The 20,834-nt window shown below is 42.5% G+C and overlaps 3 protein-coding genes across 10 annotated transcripts in view; 1 reads left to right on the forward strand and 2 right to left on the reverse strand.

Moving 5' to 3' along the window:
* The window catches only part of LOC139553589 (echinoderm microtubule-associated protein-like 5), a 61,979-nt gene extending 51,853 nt beyond the window's left edge, over window positions 1–10,126 (reverse strand). The window contains exon 1 of the mRNA XM_071366084.1: window positions 9,640–10,126. Within this exon, the coding sequence (XP_071222185.1) occupies window positions 9,640–9,836 (197 nt within the window). The 5' untranslated portion in view covers window positions 9,837–10,126. The remainder of the gene's footprint in view (window positions 1–9,639) is intronic.
* A 2,901-nt stretch (window positions 10,127–13,027) lies between these two features.
* LOC139553576 (putative nuclease HARBI1) lies at window positions 13,028–16,310 on the reverse strand. 7 transcript variants are annotated; one of them, XM_071366061.1, is made up of 11 exons: window positions 16,014–16,310; window positions 15,750–15,926; window positions 15,598–15,659; window positions 15,429–15,515; window positions 15,300–15,341; window positions 15,058–15,231; window positions 14,943–14,978; window positions 14,290–14,844; window positions 14,105–14,220; window positions 13,897–14,008; window positions 13,028–13,802 (listed from the first exon to the last, which is right to left on the reverse strand). In XM_071366061.1, the coding sequence occupies exons 8-11, from the start codon at window positions 14,759–14,761 to the stop codon at window positions 13,432–13,434; spliced, it is 1,071 nt and encodes a 356-aa protein (XP_071222162.1). In that variant the 5' UTR covers window positions 14,762–14,844; window positions 14,943–14,978; window positions 15,058–15,231; window positions 15,300–15,341; window positions 15,429–15,515; window positions 15,598–15,659; window positions 15,750–15,926; window positions 16,014–16,310; the 3' UTR covers window positions 13,028–13,431. The 7 variants fall into 7 exon arrangements, with proteins under 7 accessions (XP_071222162.1, XP_071222167.1, XP_071222160.1 ...); XM_071366066.1 differs by lacking the exon at window positions 14,105–14,220; XM_071366059.1 differs by having other exon boundaries at window positions 15,058–15,341.
* A 51-nt stretch (window positions 16,311–16,361) lies between these two features.
* LOC139553577 (myb/SANT-like DNA-binding domain-containing protein 4) lies at window positions 16,362–20,090 on the forward strand. Of its 2 annotated transcripts, XM_071366068.1 has the most exons (11): window positions 16,362–16,736; window positions 17,038–17,108; window positions 17,196–17,372; window positions 17,463–17,524; window positions 17,607–17,693; window positions 17,781–17,822; window positions 17,891–18,064; window positions 18,144–18,179; window positions 18,278–18,832; window positions 19,114–19,225; window positions 19,320–20,090. In XM_071366068.1, the coding sequence occupies exons 1-8, from the start codon at window positions 16,579–16,581 to the stop codon at window positions 18,177–18,179; spliced, it is 807 nt and encodes a 268-aa protein (XP_071222169.1). In that variant the 5' UTR covers window positions 16,362–16,578; the 3' UTR covers window positions 18,278–18,832; window positions 19,114–19,225; window positions 19,320–20,090. The 2 variants fall into 2 exon arrangements, with proteins under 2 accessions (XP_071222169.1, XP_071222168.1); XM_071366067.1 differs by having other exon boundaries at window positions 17,891–18,179.
* Window positions 20,091–20,834: the final 744 nt, after the last annotated feature.

A 20,834-nucleotide genomic window follows, 5' to 3' on the forward strand; every position in this document is an offset into this window, starting at 1 on the left:
AGCACCTTCTCATCAGAATAAAGAGCATCACGAATCAACACAGATTAACCCTTACACTCGTGCGAATTGGCCTATATGAATAGGGCTAAATTGAAATGTTTCTTACAGAAGAAATGCATAACCACGGTAGCAATTAAAAGGGAACAGTTTGGAGATTATGGGGAAATTATTAGACTAAAGGTGAGGACACAAGAGTTCACCTGGCACAAGACTGAATCCAAACATTTACTGTACTTTTCCCCGCATTTGTTCATAACGAAAACCTGAAAACACTCTGGATACATTCAATAACATGATAAGAATATTCTTGGAAAATTTGAGGTAGGTGTAACATAAGACAAAAAAAATACAAGTGTTTGAGTGAAACGTCTATCTCATGTTTCCAAGTGGCCACACACCACTCCAAACTATGTCATTTCAATGTACTTTATTTGACTCAAAGAGTCTTCAACTATAAGGTGCCGTTGAGCTCTCCTAGCTGTGCTGTTGAGGAACTAGAGCAAGCAAACTTGTAGTTGTTTTGATTGGAACACAGTCCTGCATCCCTGCCTTTACACAAGTACTGTTGTTGCTTACGCAATCCAAATACAGTCCATTATAAATCGCAATCTGGGTCAGGTGGGCATCATTTGAAAGGTTGCTCTATTGCCAATATGAATAGCTACATTACAAAATACAATCTTACAGTATTAGGCTTTCTCAAGGCAATTCAGAGAAGCAGATGGTCATTTTGGTGCTCATAGAATGGAGTTATGAGTGCATTCAGATGTGTGGTCCACAGAAAATGTTCCTCACAATACAACTAAGTAGGCTCATTCTGTTCAGGACAACCCAGGGTATAAAGTCATGTCATCTTGTAACAGTACATCAAACATAGTGATCATAAACATTGACCCTGTATATGACATGAGTTTTATGACATGTGAAGTGCGCATTTGGATTCACGGGTGTTTGGCTTGCTTGTATGACATCAAATCGGTATTCATTATAATTATCAAAGTATCGTCTTTCAAAATACATCAAGTTCTAGGAATTTCCAGAATTTCCCTCACTCAGATAACAAAATTTTTTCAAAAGTTGACCAATTGATGGGGGCAACTTCTTGTTGCGCATAGTGCTCAAGTTCAGAACGTCTGTCAGTCAAAATCCATACAGAGCTGTGAAGCAGAGACCCTGAGCTCTGACATCATGTATAGCATGTTACTGTACAGCCACTGCATTCTAATTTAGGAGCTTATCAGTGTCCAAATCTGCCAATTTCAACCCGTATAAGGGCACGAGTGTAACGGGTTATGGATAACATTAGAAATGAGTGCATACACATGGTAGATGGCCACACAGAGCACACATAAAGTATGAATGGAAGGTAGAGAGAAAGAAGGTAGAGAGAAAGAATGACAGCAAGACAGAGACAGAGACAGACAGAGACAGAGACAGAGACAGAGAGAGAGAGAGAGAGAGAGATGAAGTGGAGTGGTGTAGTGAGAAAGGGGTAGAATAATGGAGAGAGGAGAGCTTGCCTCTGATAAATATTGTGTGGCTAACCGAGACACAATGCTTGCCCACCCCTCCCCCACCCTGCTCTGTGCTAACATGTCACTCACAGCTGATGTAATCTAATCCTGCCAACACCGTTCCTTTAAATTCCTCTCCTTCACTCTGAAAGAGATCCTACTCTAGTGTGTTTAGTATTTCAGTGACTGCAACGGATGCTCTGATGAACCCCGGAAAAATCCATTCCTGACTTGAAATTCCTCTCCATGCCTTGTGCTATAGTTCACCTTCTTCAAGAATCACTTTAGGGGATTACACCACCAACCTGTCTTTATCTTTGAACACATCTGCTTGTAATTCAGCTTAGCGTGTGTGTGTCCGTGGGAGATGTTTTTAGGTATTTCCCTAACAATATATAGTTGAATAAACATATTAAACAAGTTTAGCAAGCATTTTAAGTTTCTTTTAGTAGAGAATTTTTGCCTACGCTTTCTCAAGTTGGAGCTAAGTTTGGGCCAACTATTTTTTGTTTTGTTTAGGTAACACTGAAAAGTTGAATAAACTATACTGAAAAAATATATAAACCCAACATGCAACAATTTCAAAGATTTTACTGAGTTACAGTTCATGTAAGGAAATCAGTCAATTGAAATAAATTCATTCGGCCCTTACCTATGGATTTCACATGACTGGGCAGGGGCACTGCCATGGGTGGGCCTGGCTCCCCAGTGGTTGGGCCTATGCCCTCCCAGGCCCACCCATGGCAGTGCCCCTGCCCACTGGGGAGCCAAGCCCAACCAATCAGAATTCGTTTTTCCCCACAAAAGGGCTTTATTACAGACAGAAATACTTCTCAGTTTCATCAGCTGTCCAGGTGGCTTGGCCATGAAACATGGAACCAACACTTTACATGTGCGTTTATATTTTTGTTCAGTATAGTATAAGTCTGTGGATCCAGCTAATTAATAAAAATGTGTGAAACAACTAGATTTTTCTTTACAGTCTAGTTATGTTGGAGAAGGTATTCCCAAACTGGGGTAAGCATTATAAAAATGTGATTCACGTGTAAAAAAATATATTAAAGATATATATATATATATATATACAGTTGAAGTCTGAAGTTTACATACACCTTAGCCAAATACATTTAATTAAACTCAGTTTTTCACAATTCCTGACATTTAATCCTAGTAAAGAAAATCCCTGTCTTAGGTCAGTTAGGATCACCACTTTATTTTAAGAAAGTGAAATGTCAGAATAATAGTAGAGAGAAGGATTTATTTGAGCTTTTATTTTTCAATACATTCACAGTGGGTCAGAAGTTTACATACACTCAATTAGTATTTGGTAGCATTGCCTTTAAATTGTTTAATTAACTTGGGTCAAACGTTTTAGGTAGCCTTCCACAAGCTTCTCACAATAAGTTGGGGGAATTTTGGCCCATTCCTCCTGACAGAGCTGATGTAACTGAGTCAGGTTTGTAGGCCTCCTTGCTCCCACACGCTTGTTCAGTTCTGCCCACAAATTTTCTATAGGATTGAGGTCAGGGCTTTGTGATGGCCACTCCAATACCTTGACTTTGTTGTACTTAAGCCATTTTGCCACAACTTTGGAAGTATGCTTGGTGTCATTGTCCATTTGGAAGACCCATTTGCAACCAAGCTTTAACTTCCTGACTGATATCCACCTAAATTTCCATCCTCATGATGCCATCTATTTTGTGAAGTGCACCAGTCCCTCCTGCAGCAAAGCACCCCCACAACATGAAGATGCCAACCCCGTGCTTAATTCTTCCTGCTGCCGCAGATATGGCTGGGACAATGCTGGGGGAAAAGGCAAACAAAACTATACAGACAATGCCTTCATCAAACAACACTGTTTCACAATGCATCAGTGACATGGCAGGAGATGTTTTGAAACAATTACTGCTTCACATACAAGCCAGTTACAGTGGGGAGAACAAGTATTTGATACACTGCCGATTTTGCAGGTTTTCCTACTTACAAAGCATGTAGAGGTCTGTAATTTTTATCATAGGTACACTTCAACTATGAGAGACGGAATCTAAAACAAAAATCCAGAAAATCACATTGTATGATTTTTAAATAATTAATTTGCATTTTATTGCATGACATAAGTATTTGATCACCTACCAACCAGTAAGAATTCCGGCTCTCACAGACCTGTTAGTTTTTCTTTAAGAAGCCCTCCTGTTCTCCACTCATTACCTGTATTAACTGCACCTGTTTGAACTCGTTACCTGTATAAAAGACACCTGTCCACACACAATCAAACAGATTCCAACCTCTCCACAATGGCCAAGACCAGAGAGCTGTGTAAGGACATCAGGGATAAAATTGTAGACCTGCACAAGGCTGGGATGGGCTACAGGACAATAGGCAAGCAGCTTGGTGAGAAGGAAACAACTGTTGGCGCAATTATTAGAAAATGGAAGAAGTTCAAGATGACGGTCAATCACCCTCGGTCTGGGGCTCCATGCAAGATTTCACCTCGTGGGGCATCAATGATCATGAGGAAGGTGAGGGATCAGCCCAGAACTACACGGCAGGACCTGGTCAATGACCTGAAGAGAGCTGGGACCACAGTCTCAAAGAAAACCATTAGTAACACACTACGCCGTCATGGATTAAAATCCTGCAGCGCACGCAAGGTCCCCCTGCTTAAGCCAGTGCATGTCCAGGCCCGTCTGAAGTTTGCCAATGACCATCTGGATGATCCAGAGGAGGAATGGGAGAAGGTCATGTGGTCTGATGAGACAAAAATAGAGCTTTTTGGTCTAACTCCACTCGCCGTGTTTGGAGGAAGAAGAAGTATGAGTACAACCCCAAGAACACCATCCCAACCGTGAAGCATGGAGGTGGAAACATCATTCTTTGGGGATGCTTTTCTGCAAAGGGGACAGGACGACTGCACCGTATTGAGGGGAGGATGGATGGGGCCATGTATCGCGAGATCTTGGCCAACAACCTCCTTCCCTCAGTAAGAGCATTGAAGATGGGTCGTGGCTGGGTCTTCCAGCATGACAACGACACGAAGCACACAGCCATGGCAACTAAGGAGTGGCTCCGTAAGAAGCATCTCAAGGTCCTGGAGTGGCCTAGCCAGTCTCCAGACCTGAACCCAATAGAAAATCTTTGGAGGGAGCTGAAAGTCCGTATTGCCCAGCGACAGCCCCGAAACCTGAAGGATCTGGAGAAGATCTGTAGGGAGGAGTGGGCCAAAATCCCTGCTGCAGTGTGTGCAAACCTAGTCAAGAACTACAGGAAACGTATGATCTCTGTAATTGCAAACAAAGGTATCTGTACCAAATATTAAGTTCTGCTTTTCTGATGTATCAAATACTTATGTCATGCAATAAAATGCAAATTAATTACTTAAAAATCATACAATGTGATTTTCTGGATTTTCGTTTTAGATTCCGTCTCTCATAGTTGAAGTGTACCTATGATAAAAATTACAGACCTCTACATGCTTTGTAAGTAGGAAAACCTGCAAAATCGGCAGTGTATCAAATACTTGTTCTCCCCACTGTATATGCGTTACAGCTGGATGAGTCAACAGACGTGGCGGGCCTGGCACAACTCCTGGTATATGTCCGTTATGTTTATGGGGGGTTAATTAAGGAAGACATCCTCTCCTGCAAACCACTGGAAACCAGGACAACAGGAGAGGATATGTTTTATGTACTGGACAGCTTTGTGACATCAAATGGACTTTGGTGGTCAAGATGTGTTGGTATCTGTACTGATGGCGCAAAAGCCATGACAGGGAGACATAGTGGAGTGGTAACGCGCGTGCAAGCAGTTGCTCCTGCTGCCAAGGGAATGCCTGACAACTTAAAAAATGTTTTGGACACGACAGTGAAAATTGTTAACTTCGTTAAAGCAAGGCCCCTGAACTGTCGTGTATTTTCTGCATTATGCAATGATATGGGCAGCGACCATGTAATGCTTTTACAACATACAGAAGTGTGCTGGTTATCAAGGGGCAAAGTATTGGCACGTTTTTTAAAATTGAGAGACGAGCTTAAAGTTTTCTTTACTGACCATCATTTTCACTTGTCTGACCGCTTCATTGATGACGAGTTTCTCACACGACTGGCCTATCTGGCTGATGTTTTATCTCACCTGAATGATCTGAATCTAGGATTACAGGAACTCTCCACAACTATATTCAATGTGCGGGACAAAATTGAATTAAGAAGTTGGAGATCTTCTCTGTCTGCATTAACAAGGACAACACACAGGTCTTTCCATCATTGTATATTTTTTTTGTGTGCAAATTAATTAAAAGTTACGGACAATGTCAAATGTGATATAGCGAAGCACCTGAGTGAGCTGGGTGCACAATTAAGCAGGTACTTTCCCGAAAATGGATGACACAAACAACTGGATTCGTTATCCCTCTCAAGCCCTGCCTCCAGTCCACTTATCGATATCTGAACAAGAGAGCCTCATCGAAATTGCAATAAGCGGATATGTGAAAATTTAATTTAATCAGAAGGCACTGCTAGATTTCTGGATAGGGCTGCGCTCAGAGTTTCTTGCCTTGGCAAATTGCGCTGTTAAGACACTGATGTCCTTTGCAACCACGTACCTATGTGAGAGTGGATTCTCGGCCCTCACTAGCAAGAGAACTAAATACAGGCACAGACTGTGTGTGGAAAATGATTTAAGACTGAGACTCACTCCAATACAACCCAACACTGCAGAGTTATGTGCATCCTTTCAAGCACACCCTTCGCATTAACCTGTGGTGAGTTATTCACAATTTTTGATGACCAAATAAGTTTTTAAATGTAAGATGGCTAAACAAAAAGCAAAATTAATGATTATTATATTATTTGTGCCCTGGTCCTATAAGAGCTCTTTGTCACTTCCCACGAGCCTGGTAGTGACAAAAACTAACACTCATTCTTATGTTTAATAAATGTATTGTATAGTGTTTGTGTGGCAGGCTTACAATGATGGCAAAAAAACATTTGAAGGTGCGCTGACCCTGGTGCTAGAGGGGTAGGCAGCTGGAGGTTGAATGTTTGAAGGGGTACGGGACTATAAAAAGTTTGAGACCACTGCGTTAGAGAATAGATAACACTTATACTGGAGTGGATAGACAAGACGGTACCACAAAGTACTATGCTGGGTGCGACTCAGTGAGAGTGAACAGGGTCACAGTCAGTCCAATGAAATGGCCTGTCATTCATGTTTCAAAACATTAGCTAGCTCTCCTCGGTCAGTCAGTCAGACTGGGAAACCGGCAGACAGAGGACGCCACAAGGCAAGATAACATCAGGAGGGTGAGCAATTAATCCATCCAGCACACAAAACACTAACAAATCTAAACATACAGTAGTTACAACACAAACAAACAGAAGAACTGAATCAAGTCTGAATTACACACAGACTGACTTCAAGTAATGAAAGTTAGACTCCCTTCACTGTAGAGAGACCTGTCTCTCTTGTGGCTGTTTCTTCTGTAGAAAATGAAAACACAGCACAGTGAGGAAGGAGATGACTCCCAATGCTATTTGAGGAGTCTGCATCTTTACCACATGGCTTCGTGCAATGTTAGAGAGAGCAGTTCTGTCTTCTGTGTCTGCTCGACATTGCTTCCCCTGAGCCCTCACCTCTGAGGCAACCAAAACACAGTCCTCTGCATACCCCACGACTGTATTAGCTCACCAAGCTAAAGTCTAAACATTAGTCTTCAGGTCTCAGACAAGGCCACTCATGGCATGAGCTAATTTCACTGAATTACCTCCACTACTTCTGATATGTAATATGAGATGGATCAACTCCTCTGTAGCTCAGTTGGTAGAGTATGGTGCTTGCAAATTCAGGATAGTGGGTCCAATTCCCGGGACCACCCATAAGTAAAATGTATGCATGCATGACCGTAAGTAGCTTTGGATAAAAGTGTGTGCTAAATGGCATATATTATATTATTATATTACTCCTCACGGTATTTGAACTGAAGCACTTCACACAGAAGGCAAGGCAAGGTCTGTCTCTCGGTTGACCAATGAATAATGGAGCAGCAGAACAGCTGACTAACGACACTACAGTATATAATCCTAGTCATCTCCAGGCCAACCCACACAATGACAACACAGCCACTGGAGCAGTGGACACAGGTAATTCAGTACATGGTCATTCATTGTATGGCGCAAGCTGCTGCAGTTTTTCCCCTGGAAGTAAAAGAGGGGTAATTATAAAATTATAATAAAGAATCTTTCCTCAAGAGGTTGGCTGAGTTCCTCCCCGTTGACGTGAATGATTGGAACGATCACAGGGATGTGGGTCTCTGTGTCCATTCAAGTTTACCTGACCCACCAACAAAAATATCTATTTGCAAATCGCAGAATACAGTGTTTCAAACATTCCCTGAAAGACCTTCAAGTCCATCCATTCCCATTCATCCTGAGAGTTATGATGGGTCGCTGAGCAGTAATCATGGGTTTTAAGGGTGGAATAGTGAATGCAGAGTGGAGTTACTGTATTTCACGTTCCACTGTGACTAGCAAGAAATGCACTATATAAACAAAAGTATGTGGACACCCATTCAAATTAGTGGATTTGGCTATTTCAGCCACACCCATTGCTGACAGGTGTATAACATCGAGCACACAGCCAAGAAATCTCCATAGACAAACCTTGATAGAACAAGAACTGTTCTTAGGGAGCTTCATGAAATAGGTTTCCATGACCAAGCAGCCCAGACACAAGCCTAAGATCACCATGCGCAATGCCAAGTGCCGGCTGGAGTGGTGTAAAGCTCGCCGCCATTGGACTCTGCAGCAGTGGAAACGCGTTCTCTGGAGTGATAAATCACGCTTCACCATCTGGCAGTCTGACGGACGAATCCGGGTTTGGCAAAAGCCAGGAGAATACTACCTGCCCGAATGCATAGTGCCAACTGTAAAGTTTGATGGAGGAGGAATAATGGTCTGGTGCTGTTTTTCATGGTTCAGGCTAGGCCCCTTAGTTCCAGTGAAGGAAAATCTTAATGCTACAGCATTCAATTACATTCTAGACAATTATGTGCTTCCAACTTTGTGGCAACAGTTTGGGGAAGGCCCTTTCCTATTTTAGCACGACAATGCCGCCATGTAAGAATTTGTTCTTAACTGACTTGCCTAGTTAAATAAAGGTTAAAAAAAACAAAATGCACAAAGAGAGGTCCATACAGAAATAGTTTGTCGAGATTGGTGTGGAAGAACCTGACTGGCCTGCTCTGAGCCCTGACCTCAACCCAATCGAACACCTTTGGGATGAAATGGAATGGCGCCTGCGAGCCAGGCCTAATCGTCCAACATCAGCGCCCGACCTCGCTAATGCTCTTGTGGCTGAATGGAAGCAAGTCCCCGCAGCAATGTTCCTACATCTAGTGGAAATCCTTCTTGGAAGAGTGGAAGATGTTATAGCAGCAAAGGGGGAACCAACTCCATATTAATGCCCTTGATTTTTGAATGAGATGTTCGACGAACAGGTGTCCACATACAGCAAATAACTTACCTCAAATGCCATAAGTTATGCAAAATAAATCCAGTTTAGAATCATGAGATAAAATGTCTCACCTCCCCATAGGAGGACCCTTTGAAGAACCCCTTTTGGTTCCAGGTAGAGACTTTTGGGTTCCATGTAGAACCCGTTCTACAAAGGGTTCTACGTGGAACCCAAAAGAGTTCTACCTGGAACCAAAAAGGGTTCTCCTATGGGGACAGCCGCAGAACCCTTTTGGAACCCTTTTTTCTAAGAGTGTATTGTATCAGATATGATACAGTAACTGAATATTTTCAAAACAAAATTATTACATCATTACTCCCACCCAAGCCTCTACTTTTAATGAAGTTGCTGTCCATCCAGTAGGTGCTGAAAGGCGGTTAGCTCACAAGTTGAGCTCAGTGTGATGTTTTCACAAACTATATCATTTTGACTCGTTGAAACTGTATAGTTATATATTACAACTCATAACCTCGATTCAATATAGACTTGTAGGCAAAGTATCTCCTCGCCAGAAATAGAAACTTGATCAGTTTGGTGTTTTCATCCGTGCCACCTCCTCGTGTTTTATTTTGTATCTCGGCATATCTGTGAATGAATGAGTTTCTGCAAGTGCGATTACCTGATTATGTCATCGTTGTGGCCCAAGTAAAATTTTTGCTTGTGTTCCCGTGTGTTGTACACTACTCCCACACCGGCGACGAAGTACACTATTTCCTTGGCAGCTGTGTAGTACAGGTTGTTGCGGCACTGATGTCCACGATACCCGTAAACCCATTCTAGTCGCAGGTGACAATTCGGAGCGGTCCTGTCAGCCATGTCCGTACTTCTTCTCTGTCTCGAGTATTTGATATTTCTTCATTCACTGAGAAGGATTTCATTCAATCCCATATCTCTTAGTTCCACTGGAAATGCATAGTATCCGGTACAAGCGGTTATAGCGGGCATTTGTGTTCCATGTGCATAATAGTCTCACTAAATCTAGTTTTACTTTGAGATAATATGCTTACCTTTAATTCAAAATAGTTAACTATGCAGTTCTTTTCATAGTAAAAAGCAAATATCTACCTCTACTTCAGCCTTTGGCTAGTTGCCCCGCACGAGACAGGTCGAAGCTCTAGTCAAATCCTATAAGATGGAGTTTTCGCGTTTATTTACAAGCACCACCCCAAAATGTGATCTACATTTGTGATAGATCAACTATCTGTCCAATCACATCCCCAAATATCTATTTAGCGTTTGAAGGGATGTTCACGGACCAATGGCAATCATTAGAAAGGGATAAACGTCAGCCCCTAAATAATGCACTTTAACCAATGGCTCTAACCCTGGCTAACCAATGGTGTGTAGACAATACCAGGAAGCTTTTGACAGCTGTCAATCCAAGTAGACGCCGTTGAATATTTTACCCTTTTGCACATTTCTTTAACATTCTAATAGTAGTTCCTCTATCCATGCATAGGCTTTAACCAACAGAAAGAAGGTCTACATACGTGTTTATGAGACTATAAATGATGTTGTTGTCATAAAAATTGAGATTTAAAAAATGAACTGTATTACATATTCACCAACTGCATGTTTTTTTTTCAGATAACACATGCGTACAGGTGTGCTACTTTTGCTCGCCATCCTCTCAGCTTCTACTTTTTATAAAGTCGCTGACCACTCGGTGGGTGCTGAAGTGAAGGTCACAGAATGTAGCGCTCTCAAAGCATTTTGTATTATTCTGTATGTAAATTCTGCCAAACTAAATGTAGTATATGTTACGTTTCGTATGGTATGGATTAATATATGTTATGCTTCGTATGGTATGGATTAATTTGTAGGTGTCCATCACCCATTTCGTATGATATGTTATGAATTACAATTCGTATTATATGTTATGAATTTGCAAAAAGTACTATATGTTACGAATTCGCAAAACGTACTATATGTTACGAATTCGCAAATTAATGATATGTTACGAATTCTAGCTAGGTGGCTGCAAGTTCCCGGACATTTCTGGGGGGAATGGCCCTAGCCCTCAGCCTCCGATCCAACAGGTCCCAGACGTGCTCAATGGGATTGGGATCTGGGCTCTTCGCTGGCCATGGCAGAACACTGACATTCCTGTCTTGCAGGAAATCACGCACAGAACGAGCAGTATGGCTGGTGGCATTGTCATGCTGGAGGGTCATGTCAGGATGAGCCTGCAGGAAGGGTACCACATGAGGGAGGAGAATATCTTCCCTGTAACGCACAGCGTTGAGATTGCCTGCGAATCCAACCATTACCCCTGGTGAGACAAACCCGCTACTCGTCAGTGAAGAGCACTTTTTGCCAGTCCTGTCTGGTCCAGCGATGGTGGGTTTGTGGCCATAGGCGACGTTGTTGCCGGTAATGTCTGGTGAGGACCTGCCATACAACAGGCCTACAGTCCAGCCTCTCTTTTGTGCATTCCTGGTGTAACTTGGGCAGTTATTATTGCCATCCTGTACCTGTCCCGCATGTGTGATGTTCGGATGTACCGATCCTGTGCAGGTGTTGTTACATGTGGTCTGCCACTGCGAGGACGATCAGCTGTCCGTCCTGTCTCCCTGTAGCGCTGTCTTAGGCGTCTCACAGTAAGGACATTGCAATTTATTGCCCTGACCACATCTGCAGTCCTCATGCCTCCTTGCAGCATGCCTAATGCACGTTCACGCAGATGAGCAGGGACCCTGGGCATCTTTCTTTTGGTGTTTTTCAGAGTCAGTGGAAAGGCCTCTTTGGTGTCCTAAGTTTTCATAACTGTGATCTTCATTGCCTACTGTCTGTAAGCTGTTAGTGTCTTAACAACCGTTCCACAGGTGCATGTTCATTAATTGTTTATGGTTCAGTGAACAAGCATGGGAAACAGTGTTTAAACACTTTACAATGAAGATCTGTGAAGTTATTTGGATTTTTACGAATTATCTTTGAAAGACTGGGTCCTGAAAAAGGGATGTTTCTTTTTTTGCTGAGTTTAGTTACAAAGTAGCTAAAAAGTAGTAAGTAGTTGAAAAGTTGCTAATTAGCTAAAATGCTAAAGTTGTCCATGATGAGATTTGAACTCACAACCTTCTGTTATACGTCCACCCATTCACCCGACCAACCACCCTGCCTTAAGTAACCATCTGTCTTATATAACCATACCAAACGTAACATATCATAGTAGTTAAAGCATCCCAGATATACGTGTACTATGTTACATCTAGTCTATGAGACCAAGCTGAGTGCATACCCCTTGAAAACAAAGACAGGCAGTACACAAAAGTTAGAGTAAACGCACTGGGGCCTGTTGCACAAAACTAGGATAAGGGATTAAGCCAGGATATCTTGGTGATCCTGGCTCAATTGATCCGTAATCCGGTTGCACTAAAGATGGATAGGGGGCAGGAGGATATGTTATGGTATAAATTACCATGGAGATTTATTGTGTGGAGCTAGCCTGCTCCAGACCAGGCTAAATTCCAGGATCTATTTAATCTCATCCCTAATGTCAGTCAGCAGTCACCACAAATGGAAACCAATAGTTATTTCACTGCTCACTATACATTGTTATCACATATAACTAGACCCACTGTTATTATTTAAACGTTTGTGATCATTAATTTCAATGATTTTGGATAAAAAATGATTTTTAGATGATGTTGCTATCATTAGATAATTTACAGTTTCCCATAGACTATAAGGCTATATATAAAATGATAGAATATTAGGGCCACAGAGGGGGAAAAAACACAAGTCATAATATTGTAACCAGTTGTTTTAAAGGAGGACAGTTGTTAAAATGACAGATGTGGGGCATTTCGTGAAATTGTACTTCAGTATGGTTTCATAAACAAAGACATGCTGATGTGCCAGAATATTAAGTATCACATTGTCATAAGTATCAAAACTGTAAAAACAATATGTAGCTTTTCTGCAGAAAGTTTATTTAAATTTATGACTTTATCCTTTTTCTTCAGTGTGGCCCTAGTACTCTGTCATATAAACAAATACACATTCCATATGAATATAAAAACACAATGTGTAACATTATGTTCCTTTATTGAATAAGGACAAAACAAAGCAGGTAAACCATCAGCTCCTTTCGAAACTGAAGTCACAGTGACTCTACAAGATGGAAAGCACAGAATCCAAGCATATTATACAAAATGATACATACACATTCAAAGGTCTGTATATAACACACCCTGCATGTCTGCACACTAAAATAAATGCAGGACAAATCCATACACATCAACTGAACAGACAAATGAATGGATGCAGTAGCCTCCCTGCAGCCTTGTATTACACACAGTATACCGCACAAACATCATAAGAGGCCAAATTCGTCAAAAAACGAACCCAAAAAAACCCAAATTCCTCTGCCACCGCAGGACATATTTAACCAAAATTGAAAGCACACATACTAACTAAAATAATTCAACACATATTGGTCCCTCAGCAGCCGACCACTGTCGTCATCAGGGAAGATTGCCGGATTGTCCCAGTCCATGGCTGGTGGCACTCTGGGGGCCCTCTCCTTCCTCAGGCAGGCCACATTGTGGAGGACAGCACAAGCCACAGTAATATCACATGCCCTAACAGGGCTGACCCTTAATTTGTGAAGGCAGTGAAAGCGTGCCTTCAGGAGGCCAAAGGTCATTTCAACTCTGGCCCTGGTCCTGGCATGGGCATGGTTGTAGGCCTGCTGTGCTTCCTGGGGGTCTGTGAAAGGTGTCAGGAGAAAAGGCTGGCAGCCATACCCCCTGTCTCCCAGCAACACACCAGAGAATTCACCTGTCAACACAAAATCTCATCATTACTACCTCATAAACACAGTGATATTCTTGACACAGCCATGATGGTTATAAATAGGGGTTGTGTGGCTTACCTTGTGATAGGCACTGATAGCTTTCAGAGGCCCGAAAGATTCTGGAGTCATGGACTGAGCCAGGCCATTTTGCCACAACATTGCTGATCACACAGTCAGCATTGCAGACCATCTGAAATCATAAGATGAGGAATATTACACCAATCAATGCACATCACTGGCAATGCAGAGTGTTCGTCAATGGACAATATCAAAAAGTTATGTTCACCTGAACATTAATGCTGTGAAAGGATTTCCTATTCACAAAATCGGCCTCATGGGCACCTGAGGGGGCTTTTATCCTTATGTGTGTGCAGTCCACTGCACCAATGACATTGGGGAAACCTGTCACACAAAGTAATGAGTATCCTACTATGTGTTAACAGTTGTCCTGTAATTTGTAGATCCTCTTACCTGCAATCCTATAGAACTCCTCTTTGATGTCACAGAGTCTTCTGTGGCCAGGGAAGGAGATGAAGACATCTGCTAATGCTTTGATAGCCAGACACACACTCCTTATTGTGCGGCAAATTGTGGCCTTGTTCAGCTGTTCTGCATCCCCCACTGAGTACAGGAAGGCTCCACTAGCAAAAAAGCGCAAGGCCACACAAACCATTTGCTCCACACTCAGTGCATGGCTCCGTGCAGTGCGGTGCTTAATCCTGGGACCCAGTAGTCTGCATAGATACCTGATGCCATCTGCAGAAAACCTGTATCTTTCATATAGATGGTCATCAGGGAAGGCCAGTGGGTCCAACCGGTCCCTAAAGACCCTTTCTCGCCTGAAGGCTCTCCTCAGCACAAGTGCTTCTTCATCCACCACATCTCGCACGAATGGGCATGCCATTGTCAGAGCAGAAAGGAACACACAATTTTGGGCCTTCATATAGGCTAGTGGCCACACCTGGTGCTGGGGGGGTGGGCAAAAGAGGGCGATGCCTTATAACGATGACTTGGTTGTACTGATTGCTGGGAAAATAAAAAAAAACTTAGAAAGATGCCACCGTCCTGTGTGCTCACAATAAGAGCTCATATGTCATGGCTCACTTGACTTTACGAGAATATACCTAATTTTTATTTTGAGCTGTGTCATCTTCTTGGAGCTGGGGGAGGAAAGAAAAATAATGATTAATACATTTGTGTTACAGTTAGCATACAGTGTACATTGAAGGCATATCTCACCTCCCTCTCAAGTTTTTTTATTTCAAGGTCCAGTTTCCTAATTGTCCTCTTTTTTATTTCGGACTCCAGTGCAAGATTTTCCATCTTTTTCTTCTTGTACTGAATGTCTATGTCTGCCAGTTCTATTTGGCGCCGGAGGGGGTTGCCATACAACTTTCTGATAGCTTGTGAGCTCTGTGAACACAATACAATTAGCGCAGCTGGAATTTGGCAGGATGTGGTGTCCTTTTATTAATACGCACTATGTTGCCAGGCTGGTTTTCCCACTGTATAGCATCTGGGTCCTGTAAAAGAAATTAGATTTTTTGATTTTGATGAGGACTCCTCACCATTGTAGAGTAAATAGTACTTTCACAGTCTTAACATGATACCTCATGCCTTCTGGAATCCAGAGAGATGGTCTCCTCCTCATCATCGTCTCCATCATGTGCTGTTGCTGCTGCACTGGGGCCTTCACCCTATCACATTTAATCGGATTCATATTGAAGCTAGTAGACAAGACATGCCAGGCCTACAGTATGCCTTTGATGGAGTACTCACTGGATCAGCATCGTCTGGTGCTTGTGCTGGTGGCTCTAACAGGAACACAGTGCTGCCAGACACTGCAAGGCAATAGGTAAACCAAAGTCAGACAGTCCAAATTGATTCAATATGAATGTGGTTGTATCCCATGTAGAGATGGAAGGACATACCTTGAATGAAGCGGGTGGCATCTTGGGAGGAACCTATGCTCGTCTCTTTCCCCCCAGGGATCCCCTCTAAGACGGGCCTGCCTTTATTTAGCTCCAAGGCCATGTCCTCTGCTGGGGTAAGGTCAGCCTTTGGTGACCCACCACCCGTGCCTTGTCTGTGGGTATTCTTTTTCACTGCTAAAACAGTACAGACAATGTGTGAGCAGGCACCTTCTGGGTACAATATATGCTTGTGCTTTGTTAAATATTAGTCAGGGACCATACCATTCTGCAGAATGTTCTTGTATTTGATTTTGACCTGCTGCCATGTCCGTTTTGGCCCGTTCATGTTTAATCTACACACACACACACACACACACACACACACACACACACACACACATTTAATGGAGTCACACTGCAAAAAATTACTTGGTATTTTTGTCTTGTTTTCAGTAAAAATATCAAAAAATTTATCATAGCTTTATACAGTGTGATGGAGTTACTTTACACAATTTCACTCATATCTGCAGTGCATTTCAATTAAAAATTTAACCGTTTCATAATTACAGTACAACTGCATTTTTGGAGATGTGGGGCCTGTTGCACAAAAGGCCCCACATCAGGGGCCTGTTGCACAAAAGTAGAATTAAGACATCCGGGATAAATGACTCAGCTGAGCTCAATGAAGCCAAAACATGTGCGTCCAGGCTTAATTGGTTGCACAAAGACCAAGCCAGGATGAGCAGACACGGATTCATTAAGCCAGGTGAAACCAATCCTGGATAGGTGCGCGCTCACGGCTCACTCAAATAGACCCCGCCACAGATCACAGATTAACTGATTTACCATGGCAACTAGAGCCGCGTACTTTTCCCCGTCGGAAGCACAAATCCTCATGGAGGCATACGAGGAGGTAAAAGATATAATTAAGAAGAAAGGCAACACCGCCACAGTGATAAAGCAAAGAGAAAAAGCGTGGCAAAGTATTGCAGACCGCCTGAATGCGTAAGTAGTGCACAATTACACACTCACCGCTCCGCTGAAACATCACAATTACAATTCAAATATTTAATTCACATCTCCAAAAATGCAGTTGTACTGTAATTATGAAACGGTTAAATTTTTTATTGAAATGCACTGCAGATATGAGTGAAATTGTGTAAAGTAACTCCATCACACTGTATAAAGCTATGATAAATTTTTTGATATTTTTACTGAAAACAAGACAAAAATACCAAGTAATTTTTTGCAGTGTGACTCCATTAAATGTGTGTGTGTGTGTGTGTGTGTGTGTGTGTGTGTGTAGATTAAACATGAACGGGCCAAAACGGACATGGCAGCAGGTCAAAATCAAATACAAGAACATTCTGCAGAATGGTATGGTCCCTGACTAATATTTAACAAAGCACAAGCATATATTGTACCCAGAAGGTGCCTGCTCACACATTGTCTGTACTGTTTTAGCAGTGAAAAAGAATACCCACAGACAAGGCACGGGTGGTGGGTCACCAAAGGCTGACCTTACCCCAGCAGAGGACATGGCCTTGGAGCTAAATAAAGGCAGGCCCGTCTTAGAGGGGATCCCTGGGGGGAAAGAGACGAGCATAGGTTCCTCCCAAGATGCCACCCGCTTCATTCAAGGTATGTCCTTCCATCTCTACATGGGATACAACCACATTCATATTGAATCAATTTGGACTGTCTGACTTTGGTTTACCTATTGCCTTGCAGTGTCTGGCAGCACTGTGTTCCTGTTAGAGCCACCAGCACAAGCACCAGACGATGCTGATCCAGTGAGTACTCCATCAAAGGCATACTGTAGGCCTGGCATGTCTTGTCTACTAGCTTCAATATGAATCCGATTAAATGTGATAGGGTGAAGGCCCCAGTGCAGCAGCAACAGCACATGATGGAGACGATGATGAGGAGGAGACCATCTCTCTGGATTCCAGAAGGCATGAGGTATCATGTTAAGACTGTGAAAGTACTATTTACTCTACAATGGTGAGGAGTCCTCATCAAAATCAAAAAATCTAATTTCTTTTACAGGACCCAGATGCTATACAGTGGGAAAACCAGCCTGGCAACATAGTGCGTATTAATAAAAGGACACCACATCCTGCCAAATTCCAGCTGCGCTAATTGTATTGTGTTCACAGAGCTCACAAGCTATCAGAAAGTTGTATGGCAACCACCTCCGGCGCCAAATAGAACTGGCAGACATAGACATTCAGTACAAGAAGAAAAAGATGGAAAATCTTGCACTGGAGTCCGAAATAAAAAAGAGGACAATTAGGAAACTGGACCTTGAAATAAAAAAACTTGAGAGGGAGGTGAGATATGCCTTCAATGTACACTGTATGCTAACTGTAACACAAATGTATTAATCATTATTTTTCTTTCCTCCCCCAGCTCCAAGAAGATGACACAGCTCAAAATAAAAATTAGGTATATTCTCGTAAAGTCAAGTGAGCCATGACATATGAGCTCTTATTGTGAGCACACAGGACGGTGGCATCTTTCTAAGTTTTTTTTTATTTTCCCAGCAATCAGTACAACCAAGTCATCGTTATAAGGCATCGCCCTCTTTTGCCCACCCCCCCAGCACCAGGTGTGGCCACTAGCCTATATGAAGGCCCAAAATTGTGTGTTCCTTTCTGCTCTGACAATGGCATGCCCATTCGTGCGAGATGTGGTGGATGAAGAAGCACTTGTGCTGAGGAGAGCCTTCAGGCGAGAAAGGGTCTTCAGGGACCGGTTGGACCCACTGGCCTTCCCTGATGACCATCTATATGAAAGATACAGGTTTTCTGCAGATGGCATCAGGTATCTATGCAGACTACTGGGTCCCAGGATTAAGCACCGCACTGCACGGAGCCATGCACTGAGTGTGGAGCAAATGGTTTGTGTGGCCTTGCGCTTTTTTGCTAGTGGAGCCTTCCTGTACTCAGTGGGGGATGCAGAACAGCTGAACAAGGCCACAATTTGCCGCACAATAAGGAGTGTGTGTCTGGCTATCAAAGCATTAGCAGATGTCTTCATCTCCTTCCCTGGCCACAGAAGACTCTGTGACATCAAAGAGGAGTTCTATAGGATTGCAGGTAAGAGGATCTACAAATTACAGGACAACTGTTAACACATAGTAGGATACTCATTACTTTGTGTGACAGGTTTCCCCAATGTCATTGGTGCAGTGGACTGCACACACATAAGTATAAAAGACCCCTCAGGTGCCCATGAGGCCGATTTTGTGAATAGGAAATCCTTTCACAGCATTAATGTTCAGGTGAACATAACTTTTTGATATTGTCCATTGACGAACACTCTGCATTGCCAGTGATGTGCATTGATTGGTGTAATATTCCTCATCTTATGATTTCAGATGGTCTGCAATGCTGACTGTGTGATCAGCAATGTTGTGGCAAAATGGCCTGGCTCAGTCCATGACTCCAGAATCTTTCGGGCCTCTGAAATCTATCAGTGCCTATCACAAGGTAAGCCACACAACCCCTATTTATAACCATCATGGCTGTGTCAAGAATATCACTGTGTTTATGAGGTAGTAATGATGAGATTTTGTGTTGACAGGTGAATTCTCTGGTGTGTTGCTGGGAGACAGGGGGTATGGCTGCCAGCCTTTTCTCCTGACACCTTTCACAGACCCCCAGGAAGCACAGCAGGCCTACAACCATGCCCATGCCAGGACCAGGGCCAGAGTTGAAATGACCTTTGGCCTCCTGAAGGCACGCTTTCACTGCCTTCACAAATTAAGGGTCAGCCCTGTTAGGGCATGTGATATTACTGTGGCTTGTGCTGTCCTCCACAATGTGGCCTGCCTGAGGAAGGAGAGGGCCCCCAGAGTGCCACCAGCCATGGACTGGGACAATCCGGCAATCTTCCCTGATGACGACAGTGGTCGGCTGCTGAGGGACCAATATGTGTTGAATTATTTTAGTTAGTATGTGTGCTTTCAATTTTGGTTAAATATGTCCTGCGGTGGCAGAGGAATTTGGTTTTTTTTGGGTTCGTTTTTTGACGAATTTGGCCTCTTATGATGTTTGTGCGGTATACTGTGTGTAATACAAGGCTGCAGGGAGGCTACTGCATCCATTCATTTGTCTGTTCAGTTGATGTGTATGGATTTGTCCTGCATTTATTTTAGTGTGCAGACATGCAGGGTGTGTTATATACAGACCTTTGAATGTGTATGTATCATTTTGTATAATATGCTTGGATTCTGTGCTTTCCATCTTGTAGAGTCACTGTGACTTCAGTTTCGAAAGGAGCTGATGGTTTACCTGCTTTGTTTTGTCCTTATTCAATAAAGGAACATAATGTTACACATTGTGTTTTTATATTCATATGGAATGTGTATTTGTTTATATGACAGAGTACTAGGGCCACACTGAAGAAAAAGGATAAAGTCATAAATTTATGAGGCTGGTTCTTTCTGCAGAAAAGCTACATATTGTTTTTACAGTTTTGATACTTATGACAATGTGATACTTAATATTCTGGCACATCAGCATGTCTTTGTTTATGAAACCATACTGAAGTACAATTTCACGAAATGCCCCACATCTGTCATTTTAACAACTGTCCTCCTTTAAAACAACTGGTTACAATATTATGACTTGTGTTTTTTCCCCCTCTGTGGCCCTAATATTCTATCATTTTATATATAGCCTTATAGTCTATGGGAAACTGTAAATTATCTAATGATAGCAACATCATCTAAAAATCATTTTTTATCCAAAATCATTGAAATTAATGATCACAAACGTTTAAATAATAACAGTGGGTCTAGTTATATGTGATAACAATGTATAGTGAGCAGTGAAATAACTATTGGTTTCCATTTGTGGTGACTGCTGACTGACATTAGGGATGAGATTAAATAGATCCTGGAATTTAGCCTGGTCTGGAGCAGGCTAGCTCCACAGAATAAATCTCCATGGTAATTTATACCATAACATATCCTCCTGCCCCCTATCCATCTTTAGTGCAACCGGATTACGGATCTATTGAGCCAGGATCACCAAGATATCCTGGCTTAATCCCTTATCCTAGTTTTGTGCAACAGGCCCCTGATCTTGCTTCACT

The sequence above is a fragment of the Salvelinus alpinus genome, chromosome 25, assembly GCF_045679555.1.
Source record: "Salvelinus alpinus chromosome 25, SLU_Salpinus.1, whole genome shotgun sequence".
Taxonomy (NCBI): Eukaryota; Metazoa; Chordata; class Actinopteri; order Salmoniformes; family Salmonidae; genus Salvelinus; species Salvelinus alpinus.

Excerpts from the sequence above, each read along its gene's own strand:
- LOC139553576 (XM_071366061.1), bottom strand. The coding sequence starts at position 14,761 with ATGAAGGCCCAAAATTGTGTGTTCCTTTCTGCTCTGACAATGGCATGC. Across the intron at positions 14,009-14,104 it reads TTCACAGCATTAATGTTCAG|ATGGTCTGCAATGCTGACTG; the intron begins GTGAACATAACT and ends TTATGATTTCAG. Across the intron at positions 13,803-13,896 it reads CTATCAGTGCCTATCACAAG|GTGAATTCTCTGGTGTGTTG; the intron begins GTAAGCCACACA and ends TTGTGTTGACAG.
- LOC139553577 (XM_071366067.1), top strand. The coding sequence starts at position 16,579 with ATGGCAACTAGAGCCGCGTACTTTTCCCCGTCGGAAGCACAAATCCTC. Across the intron at positions 17,109-17,195 it reads CAAGAACATTCTGCAGAATG|CAGTGAAAAAGAATACCCAC; the intron begins GTATGGTCCCTG and ends GTACTGTTTTAG. Across the intron at positions 17,525-17,606 it reads CACCAGACGATGCTGATCCA|GGTGAAGGCCCCAGTGCAGC; the intron begins GTGAGTACTCCA and ends TAAATGTGATAG.